The sequence below is a fragment of the Dicentrarchus labrax genome, unplaced genomic scaffold (genome assembly GCF_905237075.1).
Source record: "Dicentrarchus labrax unplaced genomic scaffold, dlabrax2021, whole genome shotgun sequence".
Taxonomy (NCBI): Eukaryota; Metazoa; Chordata; class Actinopteri; family Moronidae; genus Dicentrarchus; species Dicentrarchus labrax.
In genome coordinates this window covers 20,383,463-20,407,363 of record NW_026136724.1, presented here as the reverse complement: position 1 = coordinate 20,407,363, position 23,901 = coordinate 20,383,463, and the positions used below count along the sequence as shown (strand labels likewise).

General features: G+C 38.8%; 1 protein-coding gene across 1 annotated transcript; it reads left to right on the top strand.

The window, feature by feature from the left end:
• Nucleotides 1-16,660: 16,660 nt before the first annotated feature.
• LOC127358596 (interferon gamma) lies at nt 16,661-22,196 on the top strand. Its single transcript, XM_051391784.1, has 4 exons — nt 16,661-17,047; nt 17,751-17,822; nt 20,003-20,263; nt 21,021-22,196. The coding sequence occupies exons 1-4, from the start codon at nt 16,928-16,930 to the stop codon at nt 21,162-21,164; spliced, it is 597 nt and encodes a 198-aa protein (XP_051247744.1). The 5' UTR covers nt 16,661-16,927; the 3' UTR covers nt 21,165-22,196.
• Nucleotides 22,197-23,901: the final 1,705 nt, after the last annotated feature.

The window sequence follows — 23,901 nt, the reverse complement described above, 5'->3', positions numbered from 1 at the left end:
ACCCCTAGTGAGGGTCCAGACCCCCAGGTTTGTGGCTTGTGAAACGTTTATGTGACTCATTATTACTTGCAACCTCTCATCACAGGCTGTATATATTTCTACTGTGGAGTTTAACCACTTCAATTTTACTAAACAGAAAAAAAAAAAAAAAAAACAATCAAAGAAAAGCCTAACTTCGGAAGAATGTTGTTTTTTTTGTTTTTCTGACCTTCAGACCACTGGTCTAAAATATCATTATATATACAGTGGGTACGGAAAGTATTCAGACCCCTTTAAATTTTTCTCTTTGTTTCATTGCAGCCATTTGCTAAAATCAAAAAAGTTCATTTCTCATTAATGTACACTCAGCACCCCATCTTGACAGAAAAAACAGAAATGTAGAAATTTTTGAAAATTAATTTAAAAAAAAACTGAAATATCACATGGTCATAAGTATTCAGACCCTTTGCTCAGTATTGAGTAGAAGCACCCTTTTGAGCTACTACAGCCATGAGTCTTCTTGGGAATGATGCAACAAGTTTTTCACACCTGGATTTGGGGATCCTCTGCCGTTCTTCCTTGCAGATCCTCTCCAGTTCTGTCAGGTTGGATGGTGAACGTTGGTGGACAGCCATTTTCAGATCTCTCCAGAGATGCTCAATTGGGTTTAGGTCAGGGCTCTGGCTGGGCCGGTCAAGAATGGTCAGAGTTGTTCCGAGGCCACTCCTTTGTTATTTTAGCTGTGTGCTTAGGGTTATTGTCTTGTTGGAAGGTGAATCTTCGGCCCAGTCTGAGGTCCTGAGCACTCTGGAAGAGGTTTTCTTCCAGGATATCTCTGTACTTGGCCGCATTCATCTTTCCTTCAATTGCAACCAGTCGTCCTGTCCCTGCAGCTGAAAAACATCCCCATAGCCTGATGCTGCCACCACCATGTTTCACTGTTGGGATTGTATTGGGCAGGTGATGAGCAGTGCCTGGTTTTCTCCACACATACCGCTTAGAATTAACGCCAAAAAGTTCAATCTTGGTCTCATCAGACCAGAGAATCTTATTTCTCATAGTCTGGGAGTCCTTCATGTGTTTTTTGGCAAACTCTATGCAGGCTTTCATATGTCTTGCACTGAGGAGAGGCTTCCGTCGGGCCACTCTGCCATAAAGCCCCGACTGGTGCAGGGCTGCAGTGATAATTGACTTTGTGGAACTTTCTCCCATCTCCCTACTGCATCTCTGGAGCTCAGCCACAGTGATCTTTGGGTTCTTCTTTACCTCTCTCACCAAGGCTCTTCTCCCACGATTGCTCAGTTTGGCTGGACGGCCAGGTCTAGGAAGAGTTCTGGTCGTCCCAAACTTCTTCCATTTAAGGATTATGGAGGCCACTGTGCTCTTAGGAACCTTGAGTGCTGCAGAAATTCTTTTGTAACCTTGGCCAGATCTGTGCCTTGCCACAATTCAGTCTCTGAGCTCCTTGGGCAGTTCCTTCGACCTCATGATTCTCATTTGCTCTGACATGCACTGTGAGCTGTAAGGTCTTATATAGACATGTGTGGGCCTTTCCTAATCAAGTCCAATCAGTTTAATTAAACACAGCTAGACTCCAATGAAGGAGCAGGACCATCTCAAGGAGGATCAGAAGAAATGGACAGCATGTGAGTTAAATATGAGTGTCACAGCAAAGGGTCTGAATACTTATGACCAGATGGGGTGCTGAGTGTACATTAATGAGAAATAAAATGAACTTTTTTGATTTTAATGGCTGCAATGAAACAAAGAGTGAAAATTTTAAAGGGGTCTGAATACTTTCCGTACCCACTGTAACTGCATGTGTCCTCACACTTCTGCCATATAAAGTTTATTACACTTTTACATGAATTTACATACATTCTACCTGCATCCAAATAACATGTATTTCATTCTATTGAATAAATAAAATAAAAAAAAACATTTCTTCAGCATTTCTTGTAACATTTTGTTTCAATATCAGTTGGCTGCGTAGTCACGTTCATGTATGTTACACACACACACACACACACACACACACACACACACACACACACACACACACACACACACACACACACACACACATCCATGATTAGTAAGGAGCTAAAATGTGATGGTGGGATAGTAAATGAAGGTCAGATAAATGGTTTAAAAACACTGCAATGGTGCCTCCAAACGGGAACTACTGGGAAGAAAAGTTCGAACCAGGAGGACCCCTTTTTCCACCAGATCTTCTTCTCATTATTTATATTTGGCCTACGCTGCTGTATTTTAACATTACACCAGTGGTACTACTGGAGAGCCAGGAGGTAAGTGCTGTTTTGAGAAACACTGATCTATAAAATCAGGAAGTTTCAGTACTACCATCTTAACCAAACAACAGTTTAAATACACATAATAAAACCAATAGAAAACTACATTCCACAATAGAGACTGTTAAATCCATTCGAATAAAGGATAAACTCAGATGATTGATGTCAGTTTCTCCTTGCATCCATTAAAAAATTTTAGCTTTGCTCCATCAAAACAGGAAAAAACTATTCAACAACTGGCTGATTTATTCATCATCAGAAACAGAAGTGTGAGTTGAAGCTTTCTGATGTGTCCACTCTAGTGTACCAACACAAAGTGTAAAGATAGTCAAACCTTCAGAGTGAAAGTTAACAGTGACCACCATGAACTTTCCAAAACAACGTCAAGGAGGGCTGCGTCTTTCTCTCTTACTACACTGGATGTATAGAGATGACTGTTCTCAAAAGGTCATTTTTGACACTGTGACAAACTTTTATGAAATGGTGGTGCTCATTACGGGGAATGTGTTTCCGATTTCTGATGGCGCGAGGAGGAAGAGGAGGAGGAAGAGGTCTCTGCAGCTTATTACACCTAAAACAAATTGCAGACATTATAGAAATTATAGACATCTGAAGAGCTACATGTATGTTTGATGTTCAGGACCCTGGGGCAGTACGTGTGCTTTAATGAGAATCCCTAAATATACAACAAACAGCCCAAAAGTGACAAAAAAGTGAGTAAAGAAGCTCCAATTACTGAGAGAATTTGAGAGGCTGAAACCAGAGAATTGATGGCATTTTTGCTTGAAAAAATAAATCAATCAACTAATGATTTAAGACAAATCATTCAATCTATAGAAAATGATTTCATGCTCTTTTAGGCCAGTTATCAGATTGTTGAAAATGTCTGCAGTATGTGCAAAACATTTACATGCACAAAAGCTTGCATACAAGATGCAAACAGGTCTGTATAGTTTCGTAAAGCTTATGAGGTTTTTTATGCACTCTCTCTCTCACACACACACACACACACACACACACACACACACATCAGTGATGTTACTGGCACGACCGGTTAACCTTAGGTTTGCTTGGTGTGCACTGCTACACAAAACCGGTTTCTAGGTAAACTTCTGATGCACTGGTGTCCCTCCAGTTAAATCACTCTGACCATATCCTCACTCTTGTGTGCATGTGTGTGTGTTCAGAGGATGGAAGTGAATGGAAACCTAACCAGGGAGTCTCCTGTGTGTGTGATTTTAGCAGCAGCATAGAAGTTTTAGAGGAAAACTCTTGTCGATGCTGCCGTTTCTTCTACTGAAAGCCCACAGACCACAGAGATGCACAACCACACACACACACACACACACACACACACACACACACACACACACACACACACATACAGACACTGATGCAGACAGCTGTATATATAGACCCACAGGTCAACAGAGAGCATCAGTGATTAGACGACACATCATCTCAGTCTTTTTGTAGTAGTAGCTAAGAGTCTGCAGTCAAGTGGTTCGATATGTCTTCAAGCTGTGGTTCAGTGTTTCTGCTGGTCTTACTGGGAGTTGTGCTGGCATCCGGGAGTCCACACGGTTCCGTCAGCCGGGACCTGACACAAATCCACGACTCCATCGCAAACACGTTGGTAAGTTTGACCTGCGGCGTCCCACAGGGCTCGATTGTAGATCCTCTTTGGTTTTTATTCGACGCTTCTGAGCTTCTGCTTGTGTTTCACTGCTACATTCAAGGTTTATTTGTGGCACCTGTCTCTCTAAGATGACACAGACATTTTTAGTTCATATTATGGGATGTTTGCAGAAATTAAGTTATTTTTAAGGTGTTTTAAAAAGTGATGTTTACATTATGTTACTGCAAGGCCCCTCTGACCTTCTACAACTGTCTTCACACTGGATTAAAGCCTCCTCTGCAGTGATACTTTCACTATCATACAGTTTTAATTGGAGAATGGTTTGTTTTATTAATTTGTTAAGTGGCAGAATGTCATTATGGTATTCTCACAAACTAATGTCAGTGACTAAATGCTGATTGTGATGAATTAACTCACATGGAAATGTATTTTTTTTCTATAGAAATTAACTGAAACTAATCAGTCTGTTTGTGGTTTGTTCTGCTTTCCTGCTCTTGTTTTCATGCCATTATCTTTAAGATCTAACAAAAGACGTTACGAGATCTCTGACAGTCAAGACAGCAAGTGACACCATTACCAGTATTTTAGCTTTCTGGAGATGAAAGTGTGTAAATATTCATATAGAGACTGAGAGTGTGTCTGTGGTTCAGCAGGATTGATTGTAGTTGATCTAATCACAACTTCACACATTTTATCTGATGATCACAAGAAGGCAGTTAATGTTAATGTTACGTTTATCCCACGATCACAAGAAAACAACAAATAATTGCAACCATGGCCTCTCCAGTCTTCCGTAACCATTTATTTGATCCTGCACTCACCTTGCGTGAGACATGAGACAAGATGTATTACCTGCTATAGTTTTCTTGTTATAAAAGTGGGGTTTATGGTAAATAAAATTAATAATAGTCCATGCAGCGGGGCATTTTTTTTCCCACAAAAATGCCCAAAGCTAAGCAAAAAACCTCAACAGGCTTATACAAGAACCTAAAATTTTAATAAAGTAATAAATTAAATAGGTAAGGTAAGTAAAATACTAAATAAAAAAAACAAAGTAAGAAAATATGACACATGAATACGTAATTGAGTATTCACTTTTCAAATTTGACAGTCTCCAGACTGCAGATACTAATAGCAAAGTGTTTATATTGTGCTTGTTAACATTTGAGCAAAAACTAAAGTAACTGAATGTGTTTTTGTGTGTTTTAGAAACTGAAGGGGCCGGAGATGGTCAATGAGCTCTTCAGTTCTGTCGTGAAGAGCATCAACACCTCCTGCCAGGTACACAAACTCACTCACACATCGTCTCCACTTTCTCTTCTTACTTACTGCTTATCTTCACTCGAACAAAATCTCCAAAAAACATGTAGCGTGAAATCGAGTTTTCAGATAAACTTTGGGATTAAATCTTCCTTTATGGGTTATGAAAACGTTTGGAGATGCATGGTTTTCCCTTCAGTACAGCAGCAGTAAGTGAATTCACAGTCGGACATGCAGCAATGAAAAACGTATCCAGTTTTACAAAGAAAAGGTTGCAAAGAGGGAAAAATAATAGAACACCCAAAATTGAGTCCTGAGGAACTCCAAATCTGACGAGACAACCTTTCACTCGTTTTATATTAGGTTTTAATGTTATATTATAATATATTGGAATTATTTTTTCTGCAAAAGAAAGAAAAGAAAGTTGAGAAACTGTTCAGGAATAAAATAACCAGGCTGTTTTTGACCAATAAAGAGAAGTGGTGTTCAGTTACCTACAATCTGAAACTTACTTTAACTGGATTTATACAATGTTATACCGAATCTAAAGACTTCTTTATCATTACTTTACTTCAAACCCTACATATTAACCCCTATACGTACTGACTCAGGCATTCCCTCCTCTCTTTCACAGAGGAAAGACCTACAGGTGATGAACGCCACTCTGGATATCTACACACGCATCTTCTCCAACATCCTGCAGGAGCACCACAACCAGCCCGGGGCCCAGAGTCTCCTGGAGTCGCTGTCGGACACTGAAAGGGTCAATATCATGGAGGACCTGAGGTACCTCCAGCAGAAGATGCAGACACTGAAGGAAACACTGACCCACGTGAACCACAAACACGAGGATGTGATGAGAAAGCTGAGTAGCATACAGGTGAGTGTCTGATTGCATTAACAGGGTCAGTCAGCTTTATTGGAACCTCAGAGAGTTTGAAGTCAGGCGGGAGTTGGTGAACTTTGGACTGATGAGAGTTTTGTTTTTGTAGTTTTTCTTCTGAAGAAGCTCTTGCACAGTCTTATGAGTAGGTGTAGTGATTACTCTGTTGTTTCACGAGTTCCCACACGTCTGTTAACATTTTCAGATTGAACGTCACGTAACGCTCAGTGGTTGGATGTCAAACAAAAACACCTACACTTGATCAATAGTGACGGTTGTTCAATGAAAATTATGCTTCCAAATTATAACAAAATAAAACTTTACTGTTAGTTTTACTTCTGAGGCGCTTTTGAAGCTCTATATGTATTTTAAATGCAAACAATCAATCAATATTTTACTAACCCCCAAATGAAGATTATTGTGGCACATTAGTAAAGCCTTATAGAAATATCTGAAAACAGCATTAAAAAACAAATCTTTTACTCTTTGTCTAAAATGTGGCCATAACAGATCATGAAATCAATTTCCTTTTTTTTAAACAAAATTAATCAAAATGTTATTGTAAAAGTTGCATAAAATATCTCCAAACTGCTCAACTAATGGGACATCAAGCGATACCGGGTGCAGTACATGAGCTCAGTATTGGACCCCGATAGTTGACCCGATGGTGTCGGTATCGGTGCCTTTTTGCAGATCTGTGTGCAAAAGAATCATTTTCATAACGTGTAAACAGTAAATTATATTATATTAATGTGTTGCATTTGACACCAAACTGCAGGTTTTACTGGTGTCACCCTACAAGATCCGCCCATACAAACCATAAAATCTCTCAACAAGAAGTTTAATTGAAAGAGTTTAGGGAATAAATTAAATCCGAATAACAAAAAGATGTAGAGGACTTCCTTTTGGCTTTTGGTTGTAATGTTACTGCAGCTCTGCATCTGACTTTTTAATCCATTTTAACAGAAAACCAACAGATATTAACTATCTCTCTTTCTCTCTCTGTCTCTCTGCAGGTGGAGGACCTCATGGTGCAGAAAAAAGCTCTGGCTGAGTTCAAAGAGATCTACCAGGCGGCTTCTGTGGTCCACAAAAGATGTACATAGATGATCAATAGCTCTGATAGCTCTGATTGAAAGAGGTGTTGGGAACCTTCTAGTTTCCTAACTAATCTTGTCTCATTAGCATCATTTAGTTCTTATTTTTTTGGTTTATCTTCCATTTTTAAACGTTTTCTCGTAGTTTTGTTTTTATTTATAACTGAGTTAAGTTGTGCAAGGTTTCCATGGCGAAATCTTCCATGTTCAGACACACTTTTACAGTTCATATTTATGTTGTTATTAAGGGGGTTACCTTTTGTCATTTCTCAATCCGACCACTTACCTGAGTTATATTTATTTCCCTGATAATTTAATGTATTATATTTATGATTAATATAAATTAATTTATTTTTCCTGTTTTAAAACTTTCTCTTGTTTGTTTGAATAAAAGCATAAATCAGCATCAACTAAAAGCTTACTTTTGCCTTTTTTTAACTTTTCAATTAACCTACTTTCAGTTTGTTAATAGAAGAATATTACAGCAGCAGCCTCCAGCTTTCAGTGGTTAATATGTTTTTACAAAAAGCTGCTTACTGCACAGTTTTGCACGTTTTCACAAAAAATCATCGACAGGTTTCAAACACGTTGACATTTCCATTGTAATCGGGTGACAAATTATGAAAATGATGACGGATGTTGGTGAACAGAAAGAGATAAAGAGAAGGTTGTCGTGCAGCAGTCCCTTTAAACGGTCCAATCACAGGACACCATCAGTAGCTCATCACACTCACATGCACATACAGTAAGACAAAGAGGGGAGATAAAATCAGTGAGAGCAGTCATACTGTGATATAACTGCTTGCCTTGCTGGCTACAGGATTTTGGCACCTAACAGATAAAAATCAATACGGTCTTTTTATTTTATGCTATGAAAACTGGCAAAGACGTCAGAGTTTGCATTTACCGCCAGTCGAATTAGAGAAACTGATGTTACCCAAAAGAGACCGGGAGGTTGATGCAAAGGCCAAAGTACCCGGTTGGGCTGCTCTCATCTTTCCAACACTGAAACAGGTGGATGCTGGGAGGTGAAAACAGTCAGTGGCGTCAAAGCTTTTGGGTTATGGGGGGTCTCTCACATCAAAACAATAACAAAAGTTTGATGAAGCAGTGAGGGATCATGGGAGTTGTTCACCACCATTGGCGTCATTGCAGTCAGCTTCTCCCGGTTAGGATTCCTTCAGTGTTCATGGTTCAGGAGGTTTCTACCGGGAGCCCAATGATCCACAGAGGTCTCCTCCTCTCCAACACAAACAGACCCGCTGATTAAAACCACTAAACACACTGAATAAAGCAGTTCCACCTTAAACACACTGAATAAAGCAGTTCCACCTTAAAAATCACTGCTTCTCCCACGCTGTTGGAGCTCAGCTTGTTTCTCTGATAACTTAAGATCCAGACGTCCGATGACTAAAATCCTTCATCCGGTTCAAATCTAGAGTTAAAAAGCACCAAGATCTAAACAGTGGATGGTAACAATGTGGCTTCAGACTGCATAAACAGTCAATGTATGACAGCTTCTGAAACCACAACTTTTAAAGCTGTTTGTACTTTCCTTGAATATTTCTACTTTATGATACTTTATACTTTCACTCCTCCACATCTCCACAGATGTGATATTGTACTGAGCATAAAATGGAAGTACTCGAGTAAATGAGAAGTACCTTGAAACTGTCCAAGCTCTGTACTTTCCACCACTGCTTGCAGCAAAGTCTGAACTTTGAGTATGAGGAATGAGTTTATTCTGCTTTTAAAATTAGTTCATGAGTTACTAAGTAGTAAACTGTTTGAGGAAACAGTTTAACGTTTATTAACTCCAATAATCTAAGCATGAAAATTATTTGAGAACAAGTGACTAATTTATTGTTAAAGTAAGTTAATTGTACTTTATTAAGTAAGTTACAATCATATGCAGCATTTCTCCAAACTTATTTAGAATGTGTTCACAGAAATCATAAAGAATAAAGTAAACTTAAATGCATCTTCTTTATAAAAATGTTTTCTTCTTCCATTTTTTATAATGATATAAAGTCGACTTAAAGAAAATCATTGGAACAAACTGGAATTAAATCACTATAATATAAAATACTGCTGAGTTTATTACTTAAACAGTTAATTTGTGGGTTTTAATTCATGTGAATGAGTGACTCAAAACCTTTTGAGGGGTTAAATGATGTAATCTCTTATTAATATGTGCTGTAAGGATTGTGTAACACTGACCGACAGAGCGACTTCCTGTTCCTGTTTTCGGTCTGGAATTACTGTCGTGTCATTCCTGTGACATCACTCTGACATCACCGTGGTCCCCGGCTCCTGCACCAATCGCGCAGCGGGATTTCCCCTCACCCTCGTGAGGTAGTGCAACGATGCAGGGAAACACTCACAGGATGGATTAGTGGTTACAACTCTGGTTTGAGAGTAATGAGTCAGAGCCCCCGAACTCCGGACTCATCCACACCCACCTCCTCGACCACCAATTAATGAATTCACTTCTGATTGATCAGCAGTTTTCAGTCTGGCTGCAAACTTTAGATTTATCTTCCATTGTGTGTCTGTGTGATTAAAATCTTTGGAATCTGATCTGATACAAAATACATTTTTATTAACAATTAAATGAGTTGAATGTTGAATTAAATGGTTGTTTTGTCATTTTTTAAATAAAATCTCAAAGTGGTTTCCAGATAAACTAAAAGAAAAATGTTTATTTGTGGGAAAAGTGAAGTTTTATACATTTTAAGTCATTTTGCAATATTTAGTTAACCTGATAAAACCCAGTTTTCCCCTTTTAAAGCTCCAGTGTGAAACATTAAAGAAGATCTATTGTCAGAAACATTATATAATATTTATATATTTATAATATTTAAGTATGTTTTCATTAGTTTTAAATCACCTGAATATAATAAGTGTTTTTCTTACCTTAAGTTCAGTATTTCACAACCTTTGTCCTTAAGTGACCTGTTTTCTATCAGTGAGTAAACTAAGTGACGTATTTTATGGATATTTAACATTAATTAAATCCTTAACAATAACAGTTTGTGTAAAACGAGCGATTTGGATGAATTTTTAGCAGATTATTTTTCTGTAAATATGACATCAGAGGTGAGTTTTATTAGGTTTTTAGGAACCTTTTATACAATTATATGTCTGTATTGTGTATTTTCTAATCTTTAACAATCATATGTAATCATATGTTATCTAAGCAAACAATTTAATCTAGTTTTCTTCACAGAATTTTTCGAAATGTAGAGGTATTGGCCTATTGTGTATATTTTTAAAGTTTTCTTACACAAATCAAGAAGGCGTTGCAACCTCCCTATGACACTTTGGTGACTCCCAACTACCTCTGTAGATAAAAGCGTCTCATTCTAAGGTAACAAAAACACAAAAATTCTAGTTTTCCACGACTAAAACATGTCCTAAATAAATCACTAATAATTCTGAATGCGTCAGACAGCGAGGAGACATCAACACGAGTGTTCAAAACACGGAATAAATAACTTCCAGCTTCACTAAATCAAACACTGGTGGCCTTATCCATACGATGGATGATGGATAACAGTTACTTTTGAAGCCTCTTCGGTTGCTGCCTGAACCCGTCGTGTCTTCGTTCTCCCTGGAGTTGGAGTCCTGGTTGGAGCCGCTGGAAATCGGCCGGCCTCTGTTTGTCTCGGAGGCTGTGAACCTGGTATCGTTCGTATCAGTCGGGGTAGAAACTGTGTTACAAGAGAAAAGGTTTGTGTTGCATCAATCCTCTGATACTTTAGTCCCAGTGACTAATGAATGAATGACTAAAGGGGGTCAACTAAGACTCCACTCAACAGATTACGTGGTCTCCCTAATGTTTTCATCACCTGATCCTTTTGTTTTTATCTACAGAGTGAGAGAGTCAGCGTTTGGTTTGTCCGTTCAGGGTTACTGTAGAAACATGGTGTTCCAACATGGCAGATTTCAGGTAATTATACACTAATAAGAACATACCTTTAAATATTATATAACATTTCTGCCAATAGATCCTCGTCAATGTTACACACTGGTACTGTGTGGTACTGGTAATATTTGTTGTCTCGTTTATCTTTTTTGCATAAAAAATATGACTGAAACGATTAAAATAGTCTCAGCTGCTGTAAGATAAATGCAATTAAAAAGTACAATATTTCCCATAAAGTGGCATGAAAACAAACTATTGAAGTATATAAGTACATCAAATTCATACTTTAGTAAAGCACTTAAGGTATATGTGCTTAGTTACATTCCAGCACTGGTAATCAGCAGTTAAAGCTTTTCTTTATCTGTGTAGTGAACTGAACTGATCTGAATTGCATGTAAACCACAGTTTATATGTCAGGTGTCATGTGTGATGTGCGGAGGGGTTTCCCCTCGAAGAAAATCAGCGGACGGGACTTTTCTCAAAGAAAAAAGGTGAAGAAAAAGGTCCAAGTTGCTCCAAAGTTGAGTAAAAGTGAATCATCAGGGTGGGAGAAGATCGTGGACAGAGTGAGTTTGAGGAAAATCCAAACTCACACCTCAGTGCCAGTGATTTCCAGAATGACAAAAGGTGCCAGTACCCGAATTCAGTGTTTTTTAAAATCCTTTTTAAAGTCTAAGTGAAATGAAAAATGTCACTTTAAGCCTTTAAGATCACATCCTCAGTTATATTTTACACATATTTAATAATGTATTCCAAACATAATCATAAAAACTTGATTTATTTGTATTTTTTTATATCATAATCTAATAATTTTTTACCCTGTAAAACTAAATGTGGCATGGATCAGCCAGTTCCTTTGCTTTATGTATACTTTAGTCCAGGGGGGAAAAGCTCCCGAATGGAGTTTGAGTTTGATGTTATTTTTTATCCGACTAAAGAAAAGACTCTTCCCAGTTTTAAAAGTTGTAATCTTTTATCAAAACTGATGCATTCGTGCACAGAGAAGTGGAAGAGAATCCAACGCATATCTCTCTTCTGATCTCCTACATGACAGCTGTGATGTGAGATATTAGTTTTTAACTAATAATCAAACATTTTAAACGTGGGTTTACTTAAAACTACTATTTTATTATCTATTTACTGTAGACATTTTAATTTAATTCTAAATAATTCAGTGTTAATGAGATTTGTCTTCATGAACCTTTGATGAGGCTGAAAGGTCAATAAAGTTTTATAACGGCAACAAAGACTAACCTATTTTTCTTCCATCCCTTCATCTCTCGACCCTTTCCCCAATCCATTCATCCCTCCTACAGTAATAATAATAATACATTTTATTTATAAGCGCTTTTCTAAATACTCAAAGACACTTTACGTAAAAACATAAAAGCAGCAAAACAACATCAAATAGTAAAACACTAAAAACACATCAGACTAAGCTAAACATTAAAAGCTATTTTAAAAAGGTGAGTTTTTGTCCGAGATTTGAACGTTGGAAAGTCGGTACAGTCACGGATGTGTTTGGGGAGCGAGTTCCAGAGGGAGGGGGCAGCAACGGAGAAGGCTCTGTCGCCCCAGGTTGGGTGCTTGGTCCTGGGTGGTGGAGTCAGGAGGTTGACATGGGATGAGCGGAGGCTACGGGATGGATTGTGGCGATGGAGCAGGTCAGTGAGGTAGGAAGGGGCCTGGTTATGGAGGGCTTTGAGTGTGAGGAGGAGGATTTTGAACTGAATATGTTGTGGGACCGGGAGCCAGTGGAGGTTCTGGAGGACAGGGGTAATGTGGTCGCGGGTGTGGGTGTGGGTGATGTACTCGAGTACACCACATAGGGTCATACTTATCTATCATTGTGCAATAAACCTTTCTAATTCCATACGTTCTTCGGCTTGGTATCACCAGATTTACCTTTAAACCAACATGTTGGACCCACTCTGACAAACGACACTGAAGACAAACAACACTTGTTTTTGGTAAAGTTTTACCACGAAGTGAACTTTTTGGAGAGTTTGTAGAATTTCAGCAGAAATTCAGAAGAAGATCATTTAAGTTCAGGCCTCCGCACAGAGACAAACTTCCACCTGTGCAACCTCTTCCTGTGTTTGTGTCTGAGTAGGGGATACCCACCTGACACCTAAACATCAACACCAAACATCTACCTGCCAGCTTCCTGTCAGTCTTCCTGTTTCCTGCTTTTCTTTGTCTCATTTTATATTCAGTTTCCCTTTCAAACCGAGCCACATGCAGCCAACATGGATGATTAAAGAAAGAAAAATAATTTATTTTGCACAAAATAATCTTTAATTGTTTGCTTTTTATTGGAAAACTCTCAACGCCTTTATACACTACTGCTCTCTGACTAGCTACAGGATATTATTATGAAAATGAATTAAAAATAGACAAAAACAGTAGTTTTAACAGTGATATTGTCCTAGACACTGTAAAACCTGATGAATTAGTTCAACTCCAACAGTTTAAGCATGAAAAATTATCGGATTTAAGTTTGTGCAACTCATTTATTGTTGAGGTAAATCAGGTTAATTGTGCTTAAAACTAACTTTAAGCACAATTAATAAATGTTACCACTTAAATGTATTTATTTATTGAGCAAATTATTACTTTAACTGATCATAAACAGCTAATTGATTATTCAAATTGATTTAAAAGTAAATTTTTGTGATGATTTAAGGTCACTACACACATTCATTATGGGAGAGTGATGCTTCTTTCTTATTGTTTAAAATGAACTTTAAATGCTGAATATAAAATATTAATCTGAAGTGTTGAATGCGAAGGTCCCGGTCAGATCGCATTAAGCTCCTTGCTATTTACAATAAAACACTTACTCTGAAGGCCAGACTCTCTTGTGGTTTCACTTTCTTTTCTTGTTTCCTTTGATGCAGCTTGCAGGTATTTTCACACCTCCTGTACACTGCGCTGATATTAACAGTATCACAGCCGCCCCGGGAGTTCATTTCAATTTGTTTCCAGACAATTATGTCACTCTGTGCTTATGGGTGTGTGTAGCTGACAAGAAAAAGCCTCATATGTTGTCCGTTTCCTCTAAGTTCAATGAGGCATTACACTGTAGAAACACCTCACACCTCGACGGGGAATCTTGCACGAGCTGGCAGAATTAAAGGACGCCCTCTGTTACTCTCAACGTGAACGTAAAGAAGATAGACACAGTTGCATGAATTATAACGTCAGATCAATTACATCATATTAAATGCATAACATTTATGGGGCTGTTTGCATTCATTTGAATAGATGGGATAATTTACAGCTGTTTTAACAACAAAAACACACATTTTATAGCTTTTTAGTGAATGAAAAATAAGGTAAAACACTTTTCCTGACATAAACACCAGCGTGTGCTTGTAAATCTCCGTAAATTTATAAGATTGAACATTTTTATGAATGAATGGTTTCAATATGCCAGATTTTAGGAGGTGCTGCAGCCTCCTCAGCAACTCCAGCAACCAGGCCACTATAGAAAATGTATGTCATTTTTACCATCAGTCCAACAAGTCTTTTCCAACACGTGGGTTACTGGTTAAATAGGTAGCCATACATACCGATCCCGATCCCCGTTCTATATGGATTTCTGTTTTATTTTGAAGGAGGAAGTTACTGCAGAAAGCCGACTAGAATCAGAAACAGTAAATGTCCTGTAACATGAAAACTTGGAGCTGAAAGAGGCTTTAAAAGCTCCAGAAAGCTGCAGAGTGGCTGAACATTATCTGCAGGTTCGACACTACAGAAAATTATCTTTTTTATTGTTGATATTTCACACAGATGTTTGATCCATCGTTCAAATAAAAATACCGGAAAGTGCAGCTTTGATTATGAAAAGTGTTCCAGTAGAACCTCCCAGGCCCATTACAGTTATCTGACAGCTTTAGTTACTTTACAAATTAACATTTTTAATTAAAAAACATATGAAGAGTTTATAAAATATGATCTGTTGTACATTTTAGTACAAATTGACAGAACATTTTATGGTTTCAGCTTCTCAAATGTGAAGATTTGCTGCTTTATCTGTGAATAATTTTAATAATTTTAATGTATTTGTAATAATTTTGAGGTTCGGACTGTTGGTTGGACATTCAATCAATGGATTAATGGAAAAGATAATTAGTTGCAGTCTGATACAAAATTAGCTCCACCTCAACCAACTACATGCAGGAGTCAGATTAATCTAATAATATTCTATTTAATAGTACAGTTTAACACTTTAACTACATTTTATTGATTATACTTTTACTGAAGTAACATTTTCAGTGTAATGGAGCATTTTTTTAACAGTCTGGTATTTAGATCAGGTTTTATAACAGTTTCCATTATGTTCATTCTGGCTTTGGTGATTAACAAATGAACTATTTCCTCTTGTATAAACTGCAGGAACCAGTGGGCTGATGGTGTTTCAGTGGTCTCTAATGGCCTCAATAGTTCTTTAATCCTCTTGTGCCTACAACTGACATTCAGAATTTCCTTTAATGGAAGTGTTGTCCGATCTTACAGAAGCACAAATCTGAGGACATTTTGGAAATCGTGAGTTATTCCTATCACACTATATTTGGCACATTTGACTTAAATGGTACAAAAAGACCCTCAAATACGCCGAATAAAGGAATGGAGGGATTGTTATTATTTACATGCAACAGGCTCCTATCAATATATTCCATATATATCATATTTTATTAGTCCGACAGCGAGGGAAACCTTCCCTTCAATGGGCCATTCTCATAAAATGTGTCTGTTTGCTTCTATTAAACCTCAGATTTACCTTTTTTTTAGATTAACTCCTAACTCTCAAATACCTGTAAATACCTCACACACACAGAAAGTAAGTTGCCACCAAATTTCTTTAGGCTTTAGACCAATCAGACCTAATTTTCCTCATCATACATATATAGTAATAGTGTGCTTCAGTGTTGTTGGGCCATCAGAAGGTTCAGTCAGTTTGTTTCTAGCAGAAAGAAAGAAACATATATAATTATGTTCTGTGGAGTAAAAAAGCTCTTTAAATATGTAAGATATGTAGTCATTTTTTATAATACGAGCTCGTTTGCACAGGAAGTCAATCAATTAAGGCCATTTGGCACCATTATTCATTAGTTAATCCGTCGGTGTTTGCCATTAGGGTTTTGGTATTCCGAGGGAAGAATTTTGGGCTCCCCTGAACCTTTTGGAGCGTCATATCGTTCATTCTCGTAATGGTTTCCGTTACGTTTCTGCTGGATCAAATGCTTTCCGACGCAGGCTGCAGCCTTCCAGTGACTTCCTACTGGAACCACCATTGAGCTGCATGCAACAGGGGCCTCGCCCAGCGCCCTCTCCCAGGATGGACCAGTAAACCCGTTTGGCAACGTGAAACCCATTTGGGTGACGTGCATTTCTGCAGCAAAGAGACAATTTTTTGCATGAGTGGGAGACCCCTCACCCACTTCTATGAAGTTTGGTGATTTAAAGGAAACAGCACAACCACATTTTTCACACCTAGATCATCGCTTCATCTCTCTTTCTCTCTCTCTCTCTCTCTCTCTCTCTCTCTCCTGTGTGTGTCTACGTCTCTCTCTCTCTCACGACTTATGAATAAAAAGCTCAAACAGTTTGAGCCAACTTCATCAACGGCAGACAGTCAGTCAGTCATCAACTGTCAGACAGTCAGTCAGTCAGACGGTCTTTTTTATCCTAGTTTTCGGCCTGTCTCTGTCCAACCGCTCAGCCGCTCGCTCTCTCACAGGACCAGAACCCAGGCAGGTCACACCGGAGCACCAGGGAATCGAACCAACTACAGCTTAAACTACTATAAGTGGTGATATAACAATGGTTGCCATGGCGAGGGCAGTGGTCTGTCTGTTTCTCTGGCTGTCTGTGTGTCAGGTCAGGAGCTCGCACATCAATGTGGAGATGAACAGGACCATCCAGAACCTCCTGCAGCACTATGTGAGTAGCCTCAGTATCGGTACTTTGTAGTGCAGTACTTCAAATACCGGTACAAGCTTTTTCTGTTTCCTCCTGTCTCTTTCACACACTTACGCTCTCACCACAAACACACACACATGCACACACACACACACACACACACACACACACACACACACACACACACACACACACACACACACACACAGAGTTGTGTTTCATGTTGCATTCACTGTAAGTGTGTTTAAAGGAGTATTTTGATGTTGGTTTTTTTGTCATGTTTTAGTCAATTAACTACAAATTTTATCAGTTAGACTTAACTTTGTGTAACTTATATCACACTCATCATACAGTAATGCAGGTTTTTGACCAGGGTTCATTCAAGGACACTCAGACTACTAAGAGACAGATGCAGAAAGCAACCTGCAGTTACTTGAAAGCAAGATTGTATAAGTCTAAAGATCTGTGATATCTCAGATGTCAGAGAGTCTTTGAATGCACCAATAAGAACAATTATCTCTGTTACAACCTCTTTGATTATTGTGTCTGTTTATAAACCAACAATAATCAGAGTGTCCTTGAATGCACCACAAATTAGCTTTCACAGCAGCCTCGGAGCGCATTAATGATGTTATTTAGTTTATGATGATATATTACTGATCTGGTGTTGTAAAGGTGGAAAGACGTGTTCTGAAAATGTTTTTGTCTTTTTTTGTTTTTGCAGAAGATTAGAAACGTCGAGAGATTTGATGGGAAACCCGTCTTCTCCAGGAACGCACTGGCTGGCAAAATGGAGGTAAATAATAAACACAACAAGCAACTATCTTTCTCCAGGACGACCGAGTACGGGAGTCAGGAAGCGCTTAGCTTACCATAAAGACTGGATGCAAGTGGAAGCAGCTAGCCTTGTTCTATCTTAAGAAGAAATCCGCCTACCAACGGCTTTACAGGCGATTCATTAACACAGATTTGTACAGAAACAGAACTATTTGTGACTTCACAGGGAACCAATAACGATGTATCCATCCGCCCATCTCCGGCCAATGGCACCAAACCGGGCGCACTTCCTTAAATTGGAAGTCCGATTATGTTCAGTTCTTTAGGAGTTTCAGCTCGGAAGCCGGCAGTTTTTTGGGAGTGGAGAAACGTTCGTCCCCACGCATTTAGGTCAAGATGGAGTGTAGATGTGCAACCAGAGAGTAATATATCGTTCACATGGTACATGAAAAGGTTTAAAGGTCTTAAACCGGAATATTAGACTCCATATAAACATAAAATCGATAAGAAATACTCTGTTAATTAGTGAGTTTTAAAGGTGTATTTTAACTTTGGAGAGAGCCGAGCTAGCTGTTTCCCCCTGTTGCCAGTCTTTATGCTAAGCTAGGCTAATTCCCTCCTGACTCCAGCTCCATGCATAATGCAATGGTATCGATATTCTCTCTCACGAAGAAGATTATTTCCCCCAGTATGATGAGATAAGGGCAAAAAGCATGAAGGTGCATTAAGGTGATTTTCAGGGTGTTTTAATGTCGTTTAAAGAGCTTCAGAGTGCAGTAAGTTGCACAGTAATGGAGGGAGTAGTGTGCATTAGATACAGTGGACTGCTCTCCATGTTCTCCTGTTGATCTTCAGCTAACCACTGAGTCAGCAGCAGGCTGGTGTTTTCCTCCGGTTTCTGTCTGACACTGTGAACAGTTTCTTTATCGTGCTGGAGTTTGTGTTGAGGTTTGTGCGGTTTGTTTTTCCTGCTGGCTCTGCATTGTGCAACCATTGTGCAACTATTCTCAGGCTCTAAATTAAACTTTCACTCTTCACCAACAATCATGCGAAGACCTTTAATGGTTGGTTTTCGAGTACCGAGCACCGACACAGACACTGAACACCAGCCCGAAGAATCTTCTCTGATACAGGTTGCAGGTGGTTGTTTGCTGTTTATTGTGAAGTCTTGTGCGGTTAACAAGATGTTGTCTAGGTGAGATAAGATCAAGCTTTAAACAAACTAGCTTGAGCTGAGTAGCTGTGCTGAGTGGGACTGATCGGTTTCAGGTTTGAAGATATTAAGTTTGTGTGAGTACATGTTGTGTAATAGGAAAAGCAAAATATAAAGTAAAATCCTCTTTGGTATACGGTGGAGTGTCGGCTGTGTTTTGGCACCGAAGAAACCAACAAGATTCTGACTTTTTAGCCAGTTTGCAGCACTTGGATCCACTTTTGGTCCATTATTTGAACCTGTATCAGGGCGGCCTTGAATCCGACATATAGGAAACATTTTACCAACGAGAAATGTCAGATTTTAATGTCAGGATGAATGTTGATCATGTTTAGGCGTTCATGGTGGCACACAGGGAACACGTTGTTGAACAGAAAGTAGTTTGTTAGCATAGACCTAAAGGCCACACACCCCTCTGGGTTTTCCCAGTTTGTTTCTTTCCTCACCACGACAACACAGGTGTTACAAGTCATCATCTTTGAATTTGTTCCAGTCTAGCGTCCCCGTGTGACTCATCTGAGGTGAAACAGCTCGGCAACAATTAACCTGTTGTGTGACAATTGATGTCTACAATAGACTCTCCTGGCCTCTGACCTCTTTGCGTTCTTGTATCCAAATGAGTTTCAGTGTTTAATGTTGGACTATGACATTCATGTTTCACAATCAAACAGTGGCATTCCCCTTTTAGGCCTACTCTACTCTTAATTTAACTCCTGTGTGGGCAAACCACAGAGTTTTTTTTCCACCATGTAAGAAGGTTTTTTAACTTTTTTCCAGGGAGGTGCAAATTCGTCAAACCAGTACAAATTTCTGCTTTAATTTTAGAATTTATTCCTCTAAAAATATACTTATAGTGACTTGAAACTTGCTATATCTTTGCTGCCAACAAAGACATTCAGAATGTACCTAAATCAGTATTATGTGTATCAGTGTTATATATCAGTGAACCAGAGATAAAACATAGTATTTGTGTGTTTCTCTCTCAGATGAAGAAGCTGTTTATGGGCGCCGTTTTGGAGACGTACGAAAAGCTGATCGACAAGATGCTGAAACAGCTGCCCACGCCGAGTCCCCAGACCACCGGCAGCAACGATGGTCCCGCCTCCTCCGTCACCGCCGCTGATGCGAGTGGAGATGTCAGGACAGGGCTAAAATACATCCTGAATAAGATCAAGATGCTGAGGCAACACCGCTACCGTGAGCAGGGGGTGCTTCTGCAGGAACTGCAGACTCTCCAACACATCCAGGTAGAGAGACACAGACTCATCGTGAATTTGGATCTGACTGTCGGCCTTTTGATCTGGGTAGAAGTGATACTGTTTGAGGCTTATGGAGGGTTTTATGTTGGGCTTAAGGCCCTTTCAGACGGGTCGACAAAGGTTGACCAAAGTGTATTAAGGGCCTTTGGAGTAATAAAGCGTATTGGTGGTTTATAAAGTGTTTATTTAGGGCTAAACGTTGGCCTTAAAATTGCTTGGTGTGGGGCTTCAAGTAAGGTGTTTGGAAAGGTTGTGGAGGGCCTAGGGAACGCTCATGTAGGCCGGAAAATAGGGCTATGAGAAGGTTTATGAGGGGTTTATGTAGGACTTTTGTAGGACTAAATGCAGCATTATGTAGGGTTTCCAGTAGGGCTGCTGGAAAGGTTTTGGAGGGTTATGTTGGACTTGAGGTAGGACTTTTTGAAGGTTTATGGAATAAAGCTTTAAGAAGCCCTAATAAAAAGGTTTATGTAGGACTTTTAGGGTGCCGGTGTAGGGTAGTATGGCTAGCTACAGCTTATGCAGGGTTTAAAGCCTTTTTGCCCACCTGATTTTGTTAATCTTTTTTCGATACTTCCTGCGCTGTTTCACGAAGGTTATAGGAGTTTATGTACAATTAAGTAGGTATAGAAATAGTAAGTCATATAAAATGCTGCTCTATAAACCCTCCATAAGCTCTATTTGGAGGGTTTACGAAGGGTTTTATGTGTTATGCTGTAATGTAACGTCTCTTCCCCTCCTCTAGATGGATAAACACGTCGTCCAGAGCAAAGCACTGTGGGAGCTGCCGTGGCTGTACGAGGAGGCAAGCTCGCTGTCTGACGAGATGCAGAGGAGGCGGCGGCGGCGGCGGCAGACACGGCGGCTCAAATCTCAACTGAGCGGCTAAAACATAAACAGGCACAACGACAGCAACAAAACTAAAATGCAAAAAAAGCAAATTTAAGTGAAATGTATTTAAATTTAGTATGTGTTAAAGAAATTATTTCATAGATTATTTATTGTTACTTAACGACCAGCAGCCTAAGCCTAGTACAAATGGTGATTTTGTAAAATTTGTGTAATATTTTTAAGGAAGTTTGGTGTTATGATACTTGAATACAGCACAGCGGTTTGATCCTGTCAAATGTTTGTCGCTGCAGGATGCAGAGAGCTGATAACTAACAGTATTCAACATGGAGTTTTACTCACTTCATCCATCAGTATCACCTGGAAATACTTGATTTATTTATCATTTACCTATTTAAAAGCTGCACATGACAGACAGTTGCTAATTTAATGACTTTTATGGTCAATTTGATTGAAAGTATTTTATTTTAGCGCATTTCTCAAAAATAAGAAAATAATAAAGGAGGAAAACTCCTAAAAGGTATAATTCAGAATATTTTTGAAGTGAAACTCTCGATTGGACAATGGTGGAGAGGTGGGCAGTGCCAGATTGACAGGAGAGCCCTGATTGGTTGACAAATCACCTGTGATATTTACAATATTTCACCCTTTTTTAAAAACATGTAAAAGCTGTTTATTGCATAGGAAATTACTGTTTTCACATGAGAAACCACATTTACAAAACAAGAAATTTAGACTTTGAGTTGCAGAACGTTTGTAAACTGTTAGGTTTTTTATTCAGTGGTAGCAACAGGACTGCCTCTCCACCAACATCTCCATTGCACTGATTAAAAGAATAAATAATAATGATGATGTTTACAGTACAAAATACACCATAGTTTAATGCTGACGTACTTAAATTAATGTGTAGTAGAAGTACGATACTCAGGGATTTTTTGTATTTTCCTAACATGTTTTAATTTGCTATGTATTTATTTTGTATTTAAGGTGTGTATTTAATAGTGAATTGTACTGCTGTTGATTATTTATTGTGTATTTATTGATTGGCTGAATAAAACAGAATGAACATTAATTTTCTGATTCTTACTGGGGGTTTTTTTGGATGATATGCACAAAGTTTGGCTCCAAGACTTTGGAGAAGATAATCGCACCAAGATAATGTTTAAGCTTTGTCTGTATTTAGCTGAAGGCAAAACAATCTCACCTCAAGGGTTCTACCAAAGGAACCACAAGATCATATCACATGATCTTCAACTGCAGTTTGTGGTGAAATTTGTAGACATTGAAATCAAATTTTTGCTGAGCTCACAAGAGTTCCATAAAACTACATGGACCTTGAGATTTCACAGGCTTGTTTTTGTTTGTTTTTTAGGGATTGTTGTTGCCTAAAATGGCTGATTTCACTGCAGCTTTTCTAAAACATTTTGATTTTTTTGCATGAAAATTGCAGGAGAAACAGATTATTTATTCAAAATCAAAGGCAACTTGTGTCCCATTGAGAATTAAATCTGAAGTATTCATGGCTCAATGTTTTGCTACGATTGGTGAAACTAATGGAAACTACAGTGATTGCAAGCTTGCAACAGAATTCACAGTGATTGGTTGAATGCTGTGTTAATTGTTGAGGTTGCAACTTTGCAACCACCTGGAGGGACTGATTTCTTTTTAGATTCACAGAACTGTTGTCACCTGACAACTTACTGCAAAATAAAAGAGGCTCAGTGATGGAGCCTTGGGGAACTCCACAAGTTGTTTTCAACTGCTTGGATGCAGAGCTGCAAAGTCAGCTCCTTTGACAAAAGAACAATTGTAACATAAGATCCACTTGCAGTACAAACAACTATTTCCAAGGTCAATAATGAACCTCTGTGTGTCTGTGTACTTTATCTACAGTGAACTTACGTCGTACTCTTCATTTACGCCCAAATTATTTTAGGCTGCAGTCCAGCAAAGAATAAACATCCTGTGTTATAAACAGTGACATGTTAAGACTACTTTTCCATATTTAGCTCACCCAAAAATTGGCCTGTAGTGTAGTGGCCTGTACATTGTCAGTTAACCTCTGATGTCAGGTACTAATGAACATATGAAACTAACTTTAGCCACAGAAAGAGAGGAAGACTTTGCATGAATACTGACTCACAGACGGGTGAAAAAACTACCTGATTGTGCATTTTCAGTGACGTATTCCTGATTCCTTAATCCATCCAACTATGCTATGCCATGCCTTCCCCATCCTAGGAAGAAAAAATAATCTGCCTGCACACCACTCCCCTACATCAAAGGGGATTCAGAAGTTGGTAAACCAAATGCAGACTGCCCCTCCAAGTGGTCACAAGATAAATCTGAAGGGTTGTGAGATGATAGTGGAGAAAATGATGTCAGACTCTCAGTGTCCGCACCGGAAACACTGATAGTCACTAGAAGCTGGATAGTCACTAGAAGCTGGATAGTCACTAGAAGCACATTCATGCTGTTTGTAAACGTTTCTGTGTGCTGCCTGTTTGTAGCTAAGCTAATGTAGCTAAGCTTATGGGTGTGTCAGGTGGTATGTGTGTGTGTCTGTGGGATGAAGGTTGCAGTCAGGTGGTGTTCTGCAGCCGTCTGAAGCACAAAGTCCATACCACTGCGCCAAAATACAAAAAGAAGAGGGTTAGCAACAACTCGCATAAACTCCGGTGAATGATATATACATTTGGATTTTCACAGACTCCCACTCAGAGCGGATTTATATAAATGTGATGACTAAAGTCGTCCCAACAGTCGACTCTATCTCA